This window comes from Trachypithecus francoisi, unplaced genomic scaffold (genome assembly GCF_009764315.1).
Source record: "Trachypithecus francoisi isolate TF-2019V2 unplaced genomic scaffold, Tfra_2.0 Lachesis_group0, whole genome shotgun sequence".
NCBI lineage: Eukaryota > Metazoa > Chordata > Mammalia > Primates > Cercopithecidae > Trachypithecus > Trachypithecus francoisi.
Window position 1 is genome coordinate 43,968,705 of NW_022681453.1, and position 21,432 is coordinate 43,990,136.

At 33.9% G+C, this 21,432-nt stretch overlaps 1 protein-coding gene across 1 annotated transcript in view; it reads left to right on the forward strand.

The window, feature by feature from the left end:
• CHL1 (cell adhesion molecule L1 like) overlaps window positions 1-21,432 on the forward strand; it is a 213,934-nt gene that overhangs the window by 129,842 nt on the left and 62,660 nt on the right. The window contains 6 exon segments of the mRNA XM_033210478.1: window positions 2,707-2,812; window positions 4,900-5,087; window positions 17,142-17,264; window positions 18,248-18,418; window positions 19,341-19,388; window positions 20,944-21,064. Coding sequence (XP_033066369.1) covers window positions 2,707-2,812; window positions 4,900-5,087; window positions 17,142-17,264; window positions 18,248-18,418; window positions 19,341-19,388; window positions 20,944-21,064 — 757 coding nt within the window.

The following is a 21,432-nucleotide window of genomic DNA, read 5'->3' on the forward strand; positions in this document are numbered from 1 at the left end:
GTTCAAGAAAACATTAGAACTGTGGAGGACACGTATTGTTTACTGTAAGCTTGAGAGCTTCCCGACATTTGATACTGTTGATTAGATCAGTGGCAATTCTAATAAGCGTCAATTTTTGATGTTCTGTAATTAAATGCATCAATATTTGGAAGACACAAAACTCAGTGAAAGGGTATTTTTTCCAAATGAAAGCTGCATGATGTTACAAAATCATTTGTAGATTTAAAAAAGTAAAGTGGTTTAATGTTACAGAATATGACAAGTTGATTGATAGGGTTTAGATTCCACATTGCAATGAATGTTTAAAAAACTACCACTTGTTGAGTTTTGGTGTTCTGTCTGAAAAGAATATCTACAATCATCAGAAAAGACTATAAAATTTCCCGTCATTTTTTAACTACATTATCTGTGTAAGGCTGAATTTTCTTTATATCTTTGAGCAAATCAACCCTATTGCAACAGATGGAATGCAGAGGCAGATATAAGAATCCATCTGCTTTCTCAAGAAATTACAGAGATCGCCTGTAGTTCTAGCTACTCAAAAGGCTAAGGTGGGAGGATTACTTGAGCTTGGGATTTCTAGGCTGCAGGGAGCAATGATCCTACCCCTGCACTCCAGCCTGGGTGAGGCAGCGAGACCCTGACTCAAATAATTAGGAAAAAAGAAATTACAGAGATTTGCAATCATGTAAAATAATGCCATTCTTCTCACAGCATTTAAAGGTTTTCTTAAAATACGTGATTTATTTTAACATAGAATTATTTTAAATAAATTTGTAAGTAAACATTTTGAAAGACTTTTTCAGTTTTTATTTCTATTATAGTAAATATTGTTAACTATACCCCACATGAACAAATGCTCTTTGAGATGTCTTGTAATTTGTAAGACTGCAAAAGGGTCCTGAGACCAATACATTTGAGGGCAATTTATCTAGGCTATATCCTTAATATTAGAAATGAGAAAACAGAGAGTGGTTCAGGGCCTGGTCCAATGTCACAGGTTGTAGGGGCTCACTTGCAACTCTACTGTGGAATAGTACTTATTTAAGTTAGGCTCTGTGCCTGTCTCCAAATTGCTTTTCTCATACTTTATTCGCCAAAGTCAAGTCACTGATGCTGAACAGTTTGCATTTTCTTATGAATCAACCCTGTCCTGTTATCAGAGATTCTGAGAACTATACTAAAACTGGATGTCTCCTTTCGAAAAATATTGAGTGCTCATCAGCAGTAGATCTTTACACACATCATGCTCTATGTTTTATTTGAAAGCTTAATCCAAGTTGTATTTCCAGCATTAGTAAATGTATTTTATAGTTGCAGTTCTCAGAAATGTAATCTCGTTGCTCTACTAGGTGAGAGGCAAAATCACTTCCTACTTTTTTTTTTTTTTTTCTTTTATGAAAGAGTCTCACTGTCACCCAGGCTCAAGTGCTGTGTCTTGATCACACCTCACAACAGCTTCAACCTCCTGGGCTTGACATTAATCCAGCTAATTTTTACATTTTTTTTTGTAGGGAAGAGAGTCTCCCTATGTTACCCGGGTTGTTCTTGAACTCCTGGGCTTAAGCGACCCTTCCACCTCAGCCCCCCAAAGTGTTGGGATTACAGGTGTGAGGCACCAAGTGTGGTCCACTCCCTACTTTTTAAAATTGTGTTTGTCTTGTAGATTATTTATCAAACACTAACAGAGTTTGTCACAAGATGAGAGGATATTTGAATATAAAGAATCTATTAATGCTATTATGCATTAGTTATTATTTTATAATAATGGTTATTAGTAAGCTAAATTTTCTAAGGAAATGGAGCCAAACTCAAGCTCCCAATAGATAAGTGAGAAAAAGTTATAAAATCAAAACTTATTATAAATGATGAATAACAAGCACTAAACAAGCCCATGAAGGAACATTTATTAACCCCCCCAAAAAAAGAAAATTAAAGAGATTAAGGAGTTTATATTTTCCTTCGTAATAAATGCTAAACTACTTTATTATTTTGAAATGCTGGCATTCACTAGTGGGAAAAATACAGAGAACCACTCTGCTTTTGTTATTTGTGTATATATTCTGTGGTGAAATGATATATACAATTTACCCAGAGTAATTACCATTTGTGTCCATGCCTGGAAATGTATCATAAATCAGTAATTCAATAAAGGAAAAATCTATTTACTCAAAATGCCTGTTGAAATACTTTGCCAGGAAAGAAAAAAATGGATAATAATCTAATAACCAGTATTAGAATTATTAAAAAATATAGCATATCAATGGGAAGAAATAATGTAAAAGCAGTACATTAATTCTAATGTGTTTATAGAAGCATGGAAGACTACAAACAGAACTTTCAAAGTGACTGAACCAAGTAAAAATGCATATGCATGCTAACACAGATTGAATGCCAATAATTTTAATAATATATATTTTAAAGTTGTGATGACATAGCAACTTTTCTTCTGCTTTAAAAATTGTTACATTATTCTGAGTTTAAATAAAATAAACATATACTAAAACATGAAATGATGGCAATGAAGTGTATTCCTTAAAAGTAAGTACACATTGCAAAGAGAGAGTGAGATTTATTTGGATTTTCACTTTTGTACCATCCTTTCACTTATCAGTATACAAAAGAGGTTTAAATGGTTTTCGTTATAAATTAACCTTGCCTAGTGTTTGAATAGTGCATTTTTAAAGTACATATTTTAATATTTAGTTCAACAGGTTCCAACAATCATAAAACAGTCAAAAGTCCAAGTTGCCTTTCCCTTTGATGAGTATTTTCAAATTGAATGTGAAGCTAAAGGAAATCCAGAACCAACGTGAGTATTCTTTCAAACTAAGTGATTCTTTAAATGTGCACTGTTCTTAATGCTGTTCTATATTCTTACCATCATAAGCTTGTTGGACTATGAATCTACATATGATTAAAGCTAAGGGTTTACAATAAAACAATATCCATGCAAACAGATATAAAATTTGGTTATTTTACATATGTTCTTCTGCCAGTTGAATTATTTTGACCATAAACTAAGGGCTGTTATTAAAATACTTAAGAGTAGTCTTTGGTACAGCAAAAATACTCAACAGTCCCTTAGTCTACGAATAAATAAGGTAGCTAAAAACTAGAAGATCCTTTATTCTACTTAGTAAAATGTAGCATTTATTAAGTCAAAGTTTGTAAACATCATTCTACACATATTCATAATTGTATGTCTTTAAATTTAAACATCTTATTCTGTGGATAGGTTGTTACTTGATTTTTTTTAAGCTGTCATTGAAATGTTGTCATCTCAAGTGGCAGAGTACTATTTGCATGATATACTACTATCTAGTATTATTTTATTTTATAATTAAATAATTGTTATTCTAGGTGACCATAATCACTGATGAGTTTTTTCGAAATACCTCCTATTTTTGGGGAGGGAGAAAAAATGTACATGTATTGGAAGTGAGAAGGGAGAATTTCCAATATTAAAATTCTACGTGATTCTAAAATGGAAAGCAAAGCTTCGTACTTCTATTAATCTGCATGATTATCTTATATTCATTAAGAATATACATATTTGATGAAAACTGATGATTTTCAATTGTATCATGACTATTATTATTGCCTGATAATTTGATATTTAATAATCATTAGTGACCCATTAACATGCTAAATTATAATTATTTCTATGTTTAACCAAATGGAATATATTCAATCAATATATGTAAGTATAGATAGAATTACAATGGAAAGAAGGATAATTTATTCAATCAGCATGAATATATTGATCAATATCATGATATATTAATATTAATTAGCTGAATTATTATGTTAAAAAGTAATACCATACACTTGTCAACAATGAAATATAAAACACACAGAGAGACGTAAGATAAGTCAGGAGGGTAGCTGGGTAGGCCTACTCCTAATGAGAATACATGTCCGTGAAGGTTTGTTATTCCTGTTGGAAGAATAATCACATAGATTAGCGGAAGAATATGGTGCCCTGAAATATACCCAAATTTACATGGGTAATTCCAATATACAATGCTAAGTACAATCTAATTGGGAAGTCATTATTTGTCTATCAGACTGATAAAGATTTAAAGAGACTTTTAATGTCGCCGTTCATAGAACTGACACTAGCATACTGGGGTGGGAATTTAGCTGCGTACATTTTTTTTCTAGAATATAATTTTGCAACATTTATCAAATACTGTAAAAAAGCTTTTAATTATTGCTTTCTTAATCTCATTTCTAAGGAATTGACATATTGAAATATTTGGACAAGTACCAAAGAATAAATATATAGGGTTTTTTCTTACAATATTGTTCATAAAAGGAAAGACATCGAAATGGTTAAAAGTAATTAAAATAGTAGCCATATGACATAAGATAATGTAGCTATAAAAATTATCTTTAGTATCATTATAATAATGGAAAAATCCAGTTGGCCAAATTGTATATTCAGTGTGGTTAGAATATGTGACAAAATTCTAAAAATACTAATAGGAAATATTATCAAATGTAATAATAACGGGCTTGTGTGTTTTGGGATTTTGAGTGAGTTCCTTACACACACACATACATGAACAGAAATTATATATGTTTCTTGTAGTCTCCAGAATATTAATAATAATCTTATATTACCTTTCTAATGAAAAAATAAACAAATAATTTTAATTTAAAAAAGCAAAAGCTAATTTCAATTTTAATCTTCCCATTTGTCAAGCTTTTTTATGGACAGTAATATTTCTCGGATTCTTCTGAGACCCTTATTTATATCTTGTTATATTCCATTAAGTACATACTTTTTATTATAAAATGTCTTGGTTTTGTCATTTTTATGCAGTTGTTAATAAGTACTCTAAAAATATGTTATTATTTTTCAGGATTATTAAGTTTAGTTTTATTTTTTAGATTTACGTGGACTAAGGATGGCAACCCTTTTTATTTCACTGACCATCGGATGATTACATCTAATAATTCAGGAACATTCAGGATCCCAAATGAGGGACACATATCTCACTTTCAAGGGAAATACCGCTGCTTTGCTTCAAATAAACTGGGAATCGCTATGTCAGAAGAAATAGAATTTATAGTTCCAAGTAAGTGCTATAATGGGAATTTCGTTTCACAAATGTTCTAGTGAAGTGTTAAATAGGAGTTATATTGGGTTCCACTGAAATAAAGCAATTATTAATTAAATCAACTTATATATGTCTTGTGCTTTATTTATAAGGAAAAATTTCCTCCCAGGTTTTGACACTTAAAATTGAATGACCTTAGAAAACAACATAATTTGACTCTGTTTCAGTAATCTTACATCTAACATGGAAAAATACAATATCTGCTTTGCCTTATATGATGAGAATTAAACATATTATTAGCTAAACTTGGCTAAATTCCATGCAGTAATAGATAATCCCAAAACCTCTGTGTAAACACGAAGTTATTCCTTGATAAAGCAATTTGCTGTGGGCCTGGCAACTCTTCAGGGCAACTGTTTTTCCTGCAGCCTTCTCGCTGATCTCAGCTAATGGAGACATCATCATTCTGTGATTGCCTCTTGTGAAACATGCCATTTTGATCAAAGAGTCTGGGTCAGGAACATGAAAAATTGTATACAGGCTCTTCAGTGCTTCTGACAAGAAGTTACACAGGCAAACTCCTACTCATGTTTTGTTAGGCGGGGCAAAGCAAGTTGCATAGTCCCACCTAATATCAGTAATATGATGCTCATAAGAAAGGAGAACCAACTATTGCTAATGTTAACCATAAATAAAAATTATGTAAAACTGCAAGACACTTTGCTATTAGTGGTGTATTTATCAGTAATTGTTCCCTGAAGTAGTGTACTTTACTGGTAGCTTCTTTGCCCTATGTTCATGGGATATCCATGACTACCTTTTATATTTGATCATGTTTTCCCACTGTTCTTAAGATATCCACCATTACACAATTTTAGCCAAAGCTTTTATAGGGTAAATTGTTAAGTTTAAAACTCTCATCTAGCTTCTATTAGGAAGTTCTTCTTTTAGAGTCCTAGACATGAAAGTATTTCAGAGAAAGTTCTAGGGCTTGCAAAATATGAACATTTGATTCTGGGGGTGCAGAATGCCCACAAACTTCAGAAAAACAAATGATGAAGAATCTTTAACCCAAAAATTCAAGGAGGGCATTCATTGTATTTAAATTGTCCTAAAGTCCTTATATAATTCTAGAGGAAGGAATATAGGTCAAATTTAGACTCAGATATAAGGTGTGCATCTTAAAACTTATATTTACCCTAAAATTATAGAAAAAAGTATTATCACATTATGTGGTTGATGGGGGGGTGGGGAGAAGAAAAAATAAAGGAGAGAAAAAAATGTGAGGCAAGTGGAAAGAAAAAGAGATAGAAATAAATTCAAATATATCACAAATCAAAGATAAAAACAAATAGAATAAATGCTTTGAGTTAAAAAAAAAAGCTATAAACTTTTTACAACACATCTATCTAAACCATAAGGATACATAATTGTTGAAATGAAAAGATGGAAAAGACATCCCAGATAAATGCTTTCCAAATGAAGGTAGGTATGACCATATTATTATCAGTCATGACACACTTTATTTGTAAAAGCTTTCATGGAAATTAATTTACTAGACATATATAATATTAAAATGCATTAAGCAAAAATAGAACTACAAAGAGAAATAGACAAATTCACCATAATAATGAGATATTAACATATCTTTTTCATTATTTGCTAACTCAAGCAGAGAAAAACATCAGTAAGCACACAGAAGATTTAAAAGTACAATCACAAGCTCCATCTAATGAAAACATATAGGATATTGTAACTAAAACAGCAAAATGAGTTTTTTCATACACACAAGGTAAAAGGTTATATTTGATGATATATTTGGTCTATGAGGAAAACATCAAAATGCAATTAAGTTAGAAATCAGTAATAAACAGAAAACTTAAAAAACTTATATCTTTGAAAACTAATAAATATATTCCTAAGTGAGTCTTAGGTCAAGTACCAAATGGTAAGGAAAATAGAATATATTTTGAAGTGATGACAGTGAAAATGCTACATAAGAAAACATGTTTGATGCAGTGAAAGCATTATTTAGAGGAATCTTTATCATTTTAAACACTTATATTAGAAAAATATAAAGTATGAAAATTAATGATCTTAGCTTATTAGGTAATATAATTTTAGGATAAAAATGAATTAGCTAATTTAAGGCAACAGAATAAACTACAGTGAAGGGAGAAAATAGTATAAAAGCAGAAAATACATTCAATAAACTGGTATGTAATTTTTGTAGTGAAAGTATCCATATTTATTAAAAAACATTAAAAAGATCTAGATAAACAGATAATAAGTAAATTATTTCTATTTATTAGAAGAACCAATACAGTTAAAATGCTTATTCTTGATGTGTTGATATATAGAAAAATTGAAATCAGAACGCCTACAGTTTGGTTTTTATTTCTCTGTTTGTGGAATGTGACCAGCTGATTCAAAAATATATTTGAGGAACAAAGGGCAAAATTTGGTAGAAATTCTTAAAGAATAACAAGTCATAAGGACTTCTTTTCAGAAATCAAAATTCAGCATAACACTTTAGGAATTAAGCAATTCTGGCTTTATGCAGGGTTAGACAAATCAGAATAGCACAGTAAACCCAGAAACAAACCCTCACATATATAAAAACCGTTGAGGGAGTTAGCATATTAGCATGGATTTCTCTGTCTCTCTCTCTCTCTCCCTCTCTCTCTCCTGCTCTCTTTACTTTGAACTAAACGTTGTGGAACAATTGATAATTCACATAGAGAAACATCTATATGGACTTCTACCCTGTATCATATAAAAAATCATTCAGAGTCGATAAAAGCCTGAACAATGAAAAGGAAAAAACGTTTTAAAAAGTTAGACAATTCAAACAATATATTTATCATCAGGGTCGTAAATACAGAGAAAGATGTTTTTCTTTCTTTCTTTCTTTTCTTTCTGGCTTGTTTGTTTTTGACAGGAACTCACTCTCTCCAGGTCAGGCTGGAGTGCAGTGGTGTAGTCATGGCTTCATGGCTTGAACTCCGAGGTTCAAGTGATCCTCCCATCTCAGTCTTCTGAGTAACTAGGACTACAGGCGAGTGCTACCATGCCTGGCCAATTTTTATTTTTATTTTTTTTGTAGAGATGGGATCTCACTATGTTGCCCAGGGTGGTCTTAAACTCCTAGCCTCAAGCAATCTTCCTGTCTCAGTGTCCCAACTGCTGAGATTTACAGGTATGAGCCACCATGCCCAGAGTGGGATGATTTCTTTAGTCATATTAAAGCCTCATGAAGGAAATCATTAAGAATATGTTCTCCTACATTTTATTTTAGATCCTTCTTTTATCGAAAGACTCTAGGAAGAAAGTAAAAACAAAAATAAGCCACAACTCAATAAATTATTGACAATGCATATAACTAAACATAGTATGTATTCATAAATAATTTTAGAAATCTTTAGAAAAAATAAAAATGACAAAGTGGCAACATATATAAACTTGAACCTCAGACTGGAAGGCCAATAAAAATGTGAAAATGTGTCCAACATCATTAGTTACCAGAAATAGACCTATTGTACCCCTAGTGATAAAAGCACTTGATTCTACCCAATTGGGAAATATCAGAAAATCCGAGAATAAAAATTTTAGGTTGCAATATACAGCCAACAGAATACTTACCCACTACCGATGACAGTCCAGTTTACTGCTTGATCTTTGGAAAACATTTTGTAATCCCTTCCTTAGTTGAAGATGCTCTTACTTATGACCCAATAACTCCATTCCCTCGCTCATGTGCATGTGCCTCTTCTCCATATATACCAGGAAGATCTGTGGTCACATTGTTTGGATTTTAAAATATGCTGGAAAAAAATACAACAGGCCACTCAAAGTAGAATGGATCAATGCATTATGCTCTATTCATATCAAAAATACTACACAATAGTGAAAAAAACATCAAGAATATGTCGCGCAATAAAAGTAAATCTTGGAAAAATTTGAAATACGTAAACAAGGCAGGCAGATCATGAGGTCAGGAGATTGAGACCATCCTGGCTAACACAGTGAAACCCCGTTTCTACTAAAAAATGCAAAAAATTAGCCGGGCGTCGTGGCAGGCACCTGTAGTCCCAGCTAATCCGGAGGCTGAGGCAGAATGGCGTGAACCCGGGAGGCGGAGCTTGCAGTGAGCGGAGATGGCGCCACTGCACTCCAGCCTGGGCGACTAAGTGAGACTCCGTCTCAAAAAAAAAGAAGAAGAAAAGAAAAATACGTAAAACTGACTACAATTTTGATTGATATAATTTTATGGTAAAATTATAGTGAAAAATAAGAGAATGATAAAAACAATATTCTTGACAGTAGTTACCTGCAATGGAAGTGAAAATTGGAAAATGGAAGTGGGGGTTCAGATCAGCACCAGACAAAAAGGTGATGATGATATTCCTATTTTGTAAAATGGGTAGTCAGTGAATGGATTTCTATTGTATTTCTTTCTTTGTGTTTTTTACATTTATTCTATAAACAATCATTTTACATTCTCAAAATGAGTAAGTGTGAAGCATCCTGATTTGTCTCAGGTGAACATTTCTGAGTTACTAAGATATTTTAGCATCAGAACAGTGACATATCAACCTGGAAATTGTCCTCAGGAGTTTGGATTTGAATTGACATTCAATAGGCAATGTCCATGAATCCTGGATTAGAAAGTATTGTCATGAAAATTGTGGTTGATAATAGTGAAACTATATATTACGTTTATATAGTTAACTGAAATAAGTTAAGACCAGAGAAAGAGACAGATTAAATATCTGTTGTAGGAGGCAAGTCATGAGGGTGATTCCTAACCTAAATTCTAGTGGTTGCTATGGAGACACAAAGGAAAAGGAAGCAGCTAGATCTATTGCAAAGAAAGGAATGGCAGAATTTGGTTTAAGATTCTGCAATTAAATGATTTCAATTTTTTTCTGTCATTATCTAGGCAGACCAAGTGAAGACATGAACAATATAAGGATAATTCTGACCAGAATATGAGAGTATTGTATTAAGAGATGGGAGTTGGATCTGAGCTACGTTGTTGGATAATTGCTCTTTTTTTTTTTTTTCTTTGCTGCTGCTGCAGAAAAGAGCAAAATAAATTAGGTTTCTTATGCATCATTTCCAGCCTCTCCTGAAATTACTTCATCATCTGACAGCTTTCTGCAGCCATCTATATATTGAATAGTAACCCAACCCAATCCTTAGGAGTTTATAAATCAGAGACAATTTACAGCTTCCTACAATCTTTAATCGATTATTCTCTTAAACTGTAGAGAATTGGTTCTTCTCATATATTGATAGAAACTTTGTGATTCAAATGTTAGAGTTTCTACTTCCCAATCTCCTGTTAACAAACAGAAACCTTTGTATACAATGTTCAGTTTTCTATTTTCAACAACATTGCAGTTAAGTTTGCTAGGGAAAGAGTGAAAGAAAGAAAAACAACCACCACCAAAGAATCAGAATGTACCATTTTTATATACATAAAAAATTATTTAACTAAATGTGTTATCCAAGACATGGCATAGGGATTTTGTCAGTGAATTATTCAACAATCATCCTGAAACTCCCATAATACACCAGCCACTTTCTAGTAATTTGGGATCTAACAGTGAATAAAAACAAAGACTGTCCTCCAGAAATATACATCCTGTGCATGCACATGGTGATTGGATCTGGAAAAGAAGGGAGCTACTCTCTTGCCTTTATTATCCAAGTATCAATAAGGTTAAAATGATAATATAAATAATCCTAATTTGACTGTTGAATACTACTCACGTTTCAGTGCACAGATCAGATTTCTCCACTTAGCATTACTGGCCTAGTCCAGCCTAGATTATTTTTTTCTTTTTTCTGAGTTTTTAAACAACTTTTTTGTTTGTTTGTTTGTTTTTGTTTTGAGATAGGATCTTGCTCTGTTGCCCAGGCTAGAGTGCAGTGGTACAAACACGGCTCACTGCAGCCTCATCCTCTTGGACTCGAGCGATCCTCCCACCTAAGCCTCCCCAGTAGCTGGGACTACAGGCATGTACCACCATGCCTAGCTATAAACAACTTTTTTGAAGTATAATTTACATGTCATAAAAATTTTACTTGTTTTAAATGTATAATTAATACTTTTTATACATTATTTATTTATTTATCTTAGAGATGGGGTCTTGCTATGTTGCCTACACTGGTCTCAAACTTCTGGGCTTAGGTGATCCTCCTGCTTCAGCCTCCTGAATAGCTGGGATTATTGGCACATGTCACTATGCCCGGTCAATGACGTTTTAGCAACTTTTTTTAGTGAAATATCATTATAGTCTAGTATTAAAACATTTCCATCACCACAAAAAGATTTCTTGTGCCCATTTGCAGTCACTCTCTGTTCCCATCTCCAGGCCTGAGGCAACCACCAATCAACTTTCTGCCTCTTTAAATGTCCAGAAATGGACATTTCATATAAGTGGAATCATGTATATGGTCTTTTTCATATGTCTTCTTTCACTTAGCATGTTTTGGAGGTTCATCCATGTTGTAGCATATATCAGTAGTTTGTTCCTCTATATTGCTGAACAGTATTTCACTACATGGATATCATTTACTGTTAATCCATCCACCAGTTGATGAACGTTTGAATTATTTCCATTTTTGGCTATTATAAATAATGATGCTGCAAATTCTCTGGGGTTATTAAAACATTCAGCTGTGTACTGTTTGGGACAGTCTATCCATTGTCATATGTATTAATTAGGACCCTTAAGAATGAGAAAATATACCAGACTATCATATCCTTCCTGTTCTGCATTGCCTTGTAGATGTCACCAGAATGCATACTATACTTTATTTGATTGATTTATTGGTTGATAGGCTGAAGAATAAAAGAATGAATAAAAGTAACAATGCAATTTGCACATCCTATTAAAATAGTCTAAGAAACGGCCAAAAAGGATGAAATCTTCTGTATAATAATTTAATGAAAACTAATTAGAAATATTCATGTGCTGGTTTCTACATTTGTGTTAACATAACTTCCTCAGATTCCTCAGGACAATTTCCTCAAGATAAACCCTGGCTTTTTACTGCCCTGATTTTGGAGTGGGAGTGTAGGAAACCTGGGTGTTGTAGCCTATGCTAAATTCTCCTACTATTAAGTGCAAATCAACAAAAACAGATCAATTTGTTCAATTAAGGGTGCAACGTTGAATTCTAAAGCTTTAATTAAGTTTGAGGATTTTACTCTGACTCACCAAAGTATGTGAATGCCTGGAATGAAATAGGCTGAATTGGGTGTCCTTCCTTAGCATGAATTCATTACGAGCTCATGGACTGAAAGCCAGTGTTATTTCTCTGTAGTCCTAAGTGGATTAATGGGGTACTCTGCAGGAAATGGGAATCAATTAAATCTCTTTACTGACGGAAACTGGAGTTAGGGGTGATAAAGTATGTGCACTCAGTAGCATGCATTCGTGACAGTGATGGCAGACTGTGAGCAATTTGCCAAGCATCTTTAAGTGAAATGTACGGCACTCGAAAGTTCACCAGGCCAGTCCTATAAACAGAGTGCCAAGTCAAAATAGATAAAGCTTTTTGGTATGGGAAGATTCATCCAATGATGGAAAAAGGGGAAATAATTCAATAAGCAAATCATAGGTTCTATATGAAAAGCACAGCATTTTCTTCCCTCTGTCCTTCCATCTCCTCTGAAAATGTTAATTCAAATAATTACACAAAATCACAGAAGCTGCTAAGATGCAGGCTATAGAGAAAATCAGGAGCAGCCACAGAAGAAAATTCTCTGTCCCTTTGCCCACCTTGTCTTTATGCATTTGGCTGTACCATGCAAAGTGAAAATATTTGAGGAGTAGCCAACATGTATTGAATAATTATTAAGTGCTTGGTCCTATTTTAATCGATTCATGTGAAATATTTAAATTTCAACATAAATCAAATGAGTTAGGTGTTATTACATTTCCCATTTATGAATGAGGACACTGAAACATGTTAAGTAGCAGATTCAAAGATCACCTAAGAAGAGATGAAGCCAGGACTCAGGCCCAAGCAGTTAACTTCAGTGTTTATGGATAACGTGATGCCACATGGTGTTGTCTATACTTTGATGACTCAGGTAACACACCCCATAGATGAGCAAAAAGGCATTGTACTTCTTTGTTGAAAATACCTTGATACTAGATTACAGTATCATCTGGAAATAGGAAAATATAAGGAAACCTTCTATTTTATTCCTTGAGTGCCAGAGAAAGATAATCTGTAGTGTTGCATAACATGGTAGCGGTTAAGATGCCAGTGATTTTTTTTTTTTCATCAAAGTGATTAGTTAGCATGAATTGTATTTAGTTAAATTTCCCTGATGCCATTTCACCACTACTCTTCACTATCAGGCATGTTGGCATGATGGGATTACACAGCTTAGGTTTTATTCTATCCCTACCCTTAAGAAGCGTCTACCCTGGTGAGGCATTTGAGGAGCCTAGAGAGATGAATTCAAAGGATTCTAAGACGGCAAAGGAAAACAAAATGAGACACAGAAAGGTGAAGATATTGGTCTGAATCTTTGTAACCAGTTAGTTTTCTAGTGCCTGGGCTAGAACCTGGTTTATGCTATAGGATATCCTATAGATATAAATTCTGTTTTCAGAGGACTTCTTTATTTCAGGAATGTTATTTTTCTGTATATTACATTGAAATAATTGTGATGATGAGTTTTCAAAACTCATTGACAGCACCTGAAGACTTAGAGCTCCTGCAAATTTTGTATTTGCAGGTTGGTTTTGCCTTGATAGTCCTAGTAATAAGACTCACGTGCAGCTAACTTGTCTGTAGGAAAGTTTTTCCATGACAGATTTTAACTGGGAAAGTTTTCAAAAACCTACATGTGAATATATTTGAACGTCACTTATACCCTTGGTGTTAGTTGTTGCTAGAAATCCATCCATAACACTGAATAATAAATGTGAAAGCCTCATTGAGAAGAGTGAAGAGATACATGCTGTGATATGCTTGCTTTGCTTTGCTGATGCAAATAGATTAATAGTGGCTTTAGATAGAAAGGAAATTGATCTCATCTAGACTTGCTTATAATGGGATTTCCAAACATTCTGAAGTTCTGCCTAGGTAGACTGTTATTTGCAAGTTGATTCTGATCCCTTTGCAGAGAGGCCATTCAGAATCGACTCCAGTCTTGTTGAACCAAAGTTAAATGATTTTTGGTTTGGGTGTTGATGAAGTACCCATGTGAAATATATTGGCAAGACAAAGGAGTATAGTTACCTCATGTACAGAAAAAATTACTGTTTTTAATTTACTTTTAAAAAGTGTTATAGTTGTCCAAACTCAACAATGCTAATGTTTATCACCAGATAAACGCAGTAAATGCCACTGGTTGGACTTATTTTTAAATGGAGCCATTTCTTTATTTGAATTGAAGTAGACTTCATGTCTCCTGCTGTGTTATAGTAATTAAATTTCACATTTATCTGTGAATGTTAAAATTTTCACTTTTTTTTTTTTTTTTTTAAGATGGAGTCTAGCTCTGTCGCTCGGGCTGGAGTGCAGTGGCCGGATCTCAGCTCACTGCAAGCTCCGCCCCCCGGGTTTACGCCATTCTCCGGCCTCAGCCTCCCGAGTAGCTGGGGCTACAGGCGCCCGCCACCTCGCCCGGCTCGTTTTTTTGTATTTTTTGGTAGAGACTGGGTTTCACCGTGTTAGCCAGGATGGTCTCGATCTCCTGACCTCGTGATCCGCCCGTCTCGGCCTCCCAAAGTGCTGGGATTACAGGCTTGAGCCACCGCGCCCGGCCAAAATTTTCACTTTTTATCATGCCATCAAACTCACTAAATAGTTTCAAAGTCAAAGGATAAGACATAAAAAATCCTGAAAAAGTAATGCGATTTGTATCTCTTCTAAAACCTTAAATTTATTGATGTATAAGTATGCATCCCTGTTTTCCAATATTAATTTTGTATTTAGTTGAAAGCTGTTCTGAAGATTTATGGCATGTGATAACAGTTTTGGTAGAGTGCTAAATTTTCTTTTCTTTTTTATTGTTGGTGCCTTAGAAGCCAGTTGAATTACAAATTTACATTTTCAGAATTAGAATTGTATAATCTAGATTTATTTAATGCAAGGATGATAATGCTTCACTGGCAGTACTATCTGTTGGAATTGCAAGATTTTTTTGAATGCTCTCAGGGAGCAGCTCTCCAATTAGGGATTTATACATCTTATTAATTAATTACTTTAGAATAGATATTACCCAGTGAACTGTGTATTCATATTAGGCACTGTATAGTTTGCTTGTTATCGAAGTGGATTACATGCCCTTTCCATTTTCTAATCCATATTTTATTTCCTCTGCCGCCTCTTGTATCTGAGTATAAATAGATTCACCAACTACCCAGCAGCACCAATAACTTCAATGCCAGTGTTTACTGGGCTTCAGTTATAGCGAATAAAACTAAACAAGTGGTTTGAATTTGGAGATTTGGGTACATAAAGTTTTGTATATTACTATGCCTTATGTATATAAGGTGTACTTTCTGCAAAATGTTTTCCATAACATTTGCTGTCAATCAAAGCCGAGGCTTTACCAAATAGATGGCATGATATTTTATCTACAAGGTCTTAATGTAGTGAATATACTAAACATACATTCCTGCCGTTTGAGGGAAATTTCATGCTACCTATAGCAAAAATGTGATTCAAAGATGGATGCTATTTCAAAAATGTTTCCAGAGACTTTCTAAAAGGAATCTCAAGGAATGAGTTGAGCAAGAGGAAATCCACTAAAAGACTGTCACATGGCTGAATGTATAAAGAGAACCGAAGTCTGCCTTCCGAAATTGCAAAGGCAGTGTAATAACCACACCACCCCCTGCAGTGTTAAGCCTTGAAAAGTCCTTGAATTTAGACAAAAAGCAATTCACTGTAACCAGCTGGTGCATCAATAAGAGAAATGTCAGCAAATTCCCTCAACCTCTAAAGGCGTGGATGGGGGTTGAGGGGCTATAGGACAAATATATAGGAAGTGCACAAAGCTTCTCAAGAAGAAATTTTATGGTAAATGAGTAAACCTTTAGATTTCCAAGAACAATGAAAATTAGCTGTGAATCATAATTTAAGAATGAAATGTACAAATAGAATACCTTCTAATGAATTCCGTCAAGTCGGGACTGTTATAAACGCCTTCCTAAGATCCTTCTCCTCCACAAGAGACTGTGTAATTCTGTAATGCAAATTGCCCCAACAAAAGTTGAAAGACATCAATGTGACGCTCAGGAAGAATACATTTTGAATATCCTTATAAAATCAATACTTCCATAAAAATATGAAACTTTGGTGTTAGATTTCAAATTCTGCACAATTCTGACTTATATATTCTTACTATAACTGCATTGCTCTTTTAAGAAATTGACTCCAGTGTGGGGAGGAAGCAATAAGTTGAAATATTTACAAATCTTATTTCCTACATCAATTCCATTTCATTTAAATTTTTATTTACTGGGAGTAATTTCAATGTGGATGGCTCTTTTTGCAACTTAAAGTGGTCAAATTTGGCTTTTCATTGTATCCTTACCATTTTCTCCATATGGGCTTAGAAGTTTTTATTTCATGTGATTAATGCACTGAATGGAATATTTGCCAATGACATTCAAGGCCTTCCCAATAAAGCGAGAGTTAGAGATATGTAACTGCTCAAAGTGAAATCAGTGTTTGGAGAAAAAGATTTAACATCCATCAAAGCTAAAGCAGGAAAATCCTGTGACTCTGGGTTTATATCTCTGCCCAGAGAAATATGCACAAGTATGTTATTGCCTTATTGTTGTCACATAACAAAAATATTATTGTCTGGGGTTTCAAAATGCAGAAGTATTTTTAAAGTTATGTAAAGATGCACACCAGTTTCTTAATAATATTTATCTCTGCAGGGGAGATGTAAGAACCAGGATCTGTAGTATATAATTTATTAAAATTGCCCAATTTTGAAAAAAAGAAGAATGCATTAAGATATTTGTTGTTATAGTCAAAGTTAATTTTAAAATAACACATTGAAATGATTTTTTATACCAGGTGTTCCAAAATTCCCCAAAGAAAAAATTGACCCTCTTGAAGTGGAGGAGGGAGATCCAATTGTCCTCCCATGCAATCCTCCCAAAGGCCTCCCACCTTTACATATTTATTGGATGAATATTGGTAAGTAATGCTCTGTTCCATCAAAAAATGGGGACATTTTAATTCTATCCATCATATCAATAACATAATGAATCCAAAGACTGAATAAAAATAAAGATCTCTTATTTTTTTCATATTTGAAGAGGAGATGCTACTAATATGATAAGGTTTGTCTATGAAGACAATACTTTCTATGTTTCAAACAGTGCACTTACCTTTGGAATATAGATCATGTGAAAGCTGAGGATGGCATGGGTTTGTGTTGCTAGCTTCATCTTTCTATTTTAGTAACGCTCTACCTGCTAATTGCAGTCACCTACTGATAAATTAGTATTAACTTTTTTGCTTAATTTTCTGAAAGGTTTGCTGACTCCGATCTGAAGTTCTAGCTTTGTAAAGTCCACTTCTAGTATATGCCTTAGCAATGCTCTCTACATGTTTTCTCACTATGAACCAAAGAGAAAAATGCTATTTGTACAGCACTCAGAAGAAAGCAAATGAAACTACTCTTAGGTACAGCCAATTGTTCCAGACGTCAGTTCCCCTAGAAACTTCCAGGCTGCAACCAGAATAGGGAGATTAATATCACAGATAAAACTTTTGGAGAGCTTTTTGTTTTTTATTTTTAAGTCATGTTTTAAATAAACATGATTCTCAGAAAATAATTAGGGCATTGTCCGCATTGACCAGTTTTCAGTTAAGCCAATTCAGACTCATAGAGCAGAGGTAGAGACCGAGATGGTAAACAGTTTACCACTGTTTGTCTACCAGCGGCCTTCTGTGGTTAATGGTAAAAAGCATGCTCCCAAGGGTTTTCCTGCTGTTTTTGTTTTGTTTTGTTTTCCTTTTTGCTCATTGTTCCTGTAGTAAGACCAGACTTGACAGGAATTAAAGAGCAAATAGGAAAAATCAAATGAAATAATAATGTAAAAGAAAATGAAAAAGGAAGATGAAGCACAATAAGGGACAGTTGCCCTTTTCAGTGACAAGATACCTCTTTTCAGAATTAGAACACATCGAACAAGATGAAAGAGTATACATGAGCCAAAAGGGAGATCTATACTTCGCAAATGTGGAAGAAAAAGACAGTCGCAATGATTACTGTTGCTTTGCTGCATTTCCAAGATTAAGGACTATTGTACAGAAAATGCCAATGAAACTAACAGTTAACAGTTGTAAGTCCAAATAATTTATTGTTTCACCATGTATGCTGAATGCAAATGTGTCTGTAATTTTCTTCTGGCTGAAGCCATTTAAAGCTGGGTTGATATTTTCCGCCATTGTTCAGTTCAACTCTAGAGACTTCATCCAGATGAAATAGACATCTGCAGCTGCAGATCCACAGTAGCTCTGTCTCTCACAGCCAGGAAATCAAATCTCAATTCACAGGACAAATGTATTTCATCTGACGTCTGCAGGATCTTGTCATTTTCAATGGGTGAAATATACAATGAAATTCCAGGGTTTTCTAAGCAAATCTTGGGCATTGATTCACTGTGATCTTGGGTAAACTGGCAGACTGAAAATGGGGGAGAAAACAACAGAGGCAAAAAAAAAAAAAGGAAATTTTTATCACCAAATTGGCAAACTTACTTGAATGGCTCCTTTCCCTACTTGATTCTGCAGATGCCAGCCTGGGTTCCCAAATGGGAAAAATAATTAGAGGGAGGAAGAACCGTAAGATTCAAAGGGAAGAAATAATCCACAACAGTTTGCTGACTGAATAATTGGCCCTGGTATAGTTGAAAGTTGGCATTACCATTTCATTGTTTAATTTGGTCCGTGATTTTTTTCATTTTTGTGTGTAGATATGCCATGCCAGGGCTTCACTATAACATTCTTCTAGTAGCCTCAGTTCTCTTTAATGGAGCTATGACTTGAATCTTCTCCACCTGGGTTCATCTGTGGTAATTCAAGATTAAACTCACTATAATTATTTTCTATGTAAAACTATATTCCCAAAGGCAATGTTCTAGTGAAGCATGGTTCTACATCATTTTGTAATTTTTCTAAGACAAATATATGACTTTTCATTCTTTATTGATATCAGCATCCACCATTATGTTTGTGTTTTTTCCTTCGATTTTTTTATTTCAGTAAAGCATGCTAATGACTCAAGTTCATCCACAGAAATTGGCTCCAAGGGTAAGTCGAACCCATGTGGAGTATTGACTTTTGTTTATAGCTCATTGTCATTTCAGATTTTGAATTTTTTCTTTAATATCCTGTTAGGTTTATTACAATACTGTTACTAAGAAAAACATCTTAACTTAGAAGGTTCTATTGTCGCCCATTCCCTTTTAAATATATGCAAAGGGAGTGATTTTTATAAATATATAACTATATAAATATAATGAAATACATATAATGCATTGAATAGAGAGAGATATTTAATGGAGTAATTATTTTGGGTCTCCCAAAATGTCTCTTATATAAGGTTGATACTTTTGCTGAAAGGAAAGAAAAGAAATGGTTAAGTGTCAAAGGAAGTAGAGAAAACACCGAGTTTAACAAAGTTAAGTGGATTTTTTCCTTGCAAGCCTTTTTGAAATATTTGACATGCAACTGTACGTTGTGACTTTCTGAGAAAAAACCAGTTTGTAGCATTTTTCAAGCTCATGTGTCTATGTGATCTTTTTATTCAATTTTCCCCCATAGAATGTCTACCAGAACTTGTGTTCTATGGAAAATGCCTGAATAAATCTGAGTTGTATAGCAGGCGAGTTCTCTATAATGAGAAGAGTCATTTACATAATTGCAGCAAATATTCTCTATGAAATGTGGACCAGTGATAACTTAGATATCTTATATACTTGCAACTTCAGTGGAGCAGGATGTAAGCTCCTTTTGAAGAACCGTTAGTTTTAAGGTGGACTGATTCATCCCCAACATCATTTCCTTTGAGATTAATAACTGAAACATATATAGTGCTATATTTTCACAGCACTCAATGAAAAATCATTGCACATAGTACATATTCAACAATTATTTTCCAAAAAATTCAAAGTATAGAAGACTGTCTACTGCTTAAGTCCCTTTGAAGATGGAAGTATCCTAATTTGCCATTGTATTTGAAAATATTCTCAAGAAAATAAGAAATGGGACATTTCAATATGCAGCTAGTGAGGATGCTTGCTAATCATTTCCTAAAACTGTTGTTTTCTTTAAGGGACTGAGACTACAGGTAGAATTGCTGAAAGAGCTTGATAAATTCATAGATGCCTAGTGTCTACCACAGCCTTCCTCAGTGAGAATTTCTGGGTGCGGGAGTGAGGAAGCTGTTTTTAGCAGAAACCTGATGAAATTCTTAGGCAACTTAAATTAAATAAAAACATAAACATAAAGTCGTTGCACAAGACATGATTAAAGTATAGAATATAAAATCATAGATTTTCTATTAAGGACTTCTGTTTGACCTTCTGAGTTAGAAGATATGGTATAAATAATAACATTTATAAAATTTGGCAGTGCTACACTCAGTAAAAACACATGAGGGAAAACCCATGCTTCATGGTAAGAGAGAAGAGGAGTCTATTTAAATGGAAATATGGTAAATGGAAGTCTATTTAAATGTGCATAGAACACACACACACACACACTCATGTGTGTCGGATTTTTTTTTTTTAAGAAAGATGTGGTGTCACAGAATTTTATGTATATTAATTTGAAAAAATTCTGATTTTTCTTTTCTATTTTGTAGCAAATTCAATCAAGCAAAGAAAACCCAAACTGTTGTTGCCTCCCACTGAGAGTGGCAGTGAGTCTTCAATTACCATCCTCAAAGGGGAAACCTTGCTGCTTGAGTGTTTTGCTGAAGGCTTGTGAGTAACCTGACTCTCACTCATGACTTTGTCCATCCAGTTCTATAAAGAATAAGACATCAAGCACATTAAGACTGTGCTTGCCTAGATATTTTAAAACTATTTATTTAAAAAGAAAGAAACTTTGCCAGGCACTGCAGATATTCTGCTCAGGACTGTTATTCCAGGTACTCAAGAGGCTGAAGCAGGAAGATTGCTTGAGCCCAGCAATCTTGAGGTTGCAGTGAGCTATGATCATGCCATTGCACTAAAACCTGGATGACAGAGCAAGACCTCATCTAAAATAAAATTAAATTAAAATTAATAAAATAAAATAATTAATAAAAATAAATCCTGTTGTTATATCTCTGGAGGCAGTAATTTGTACT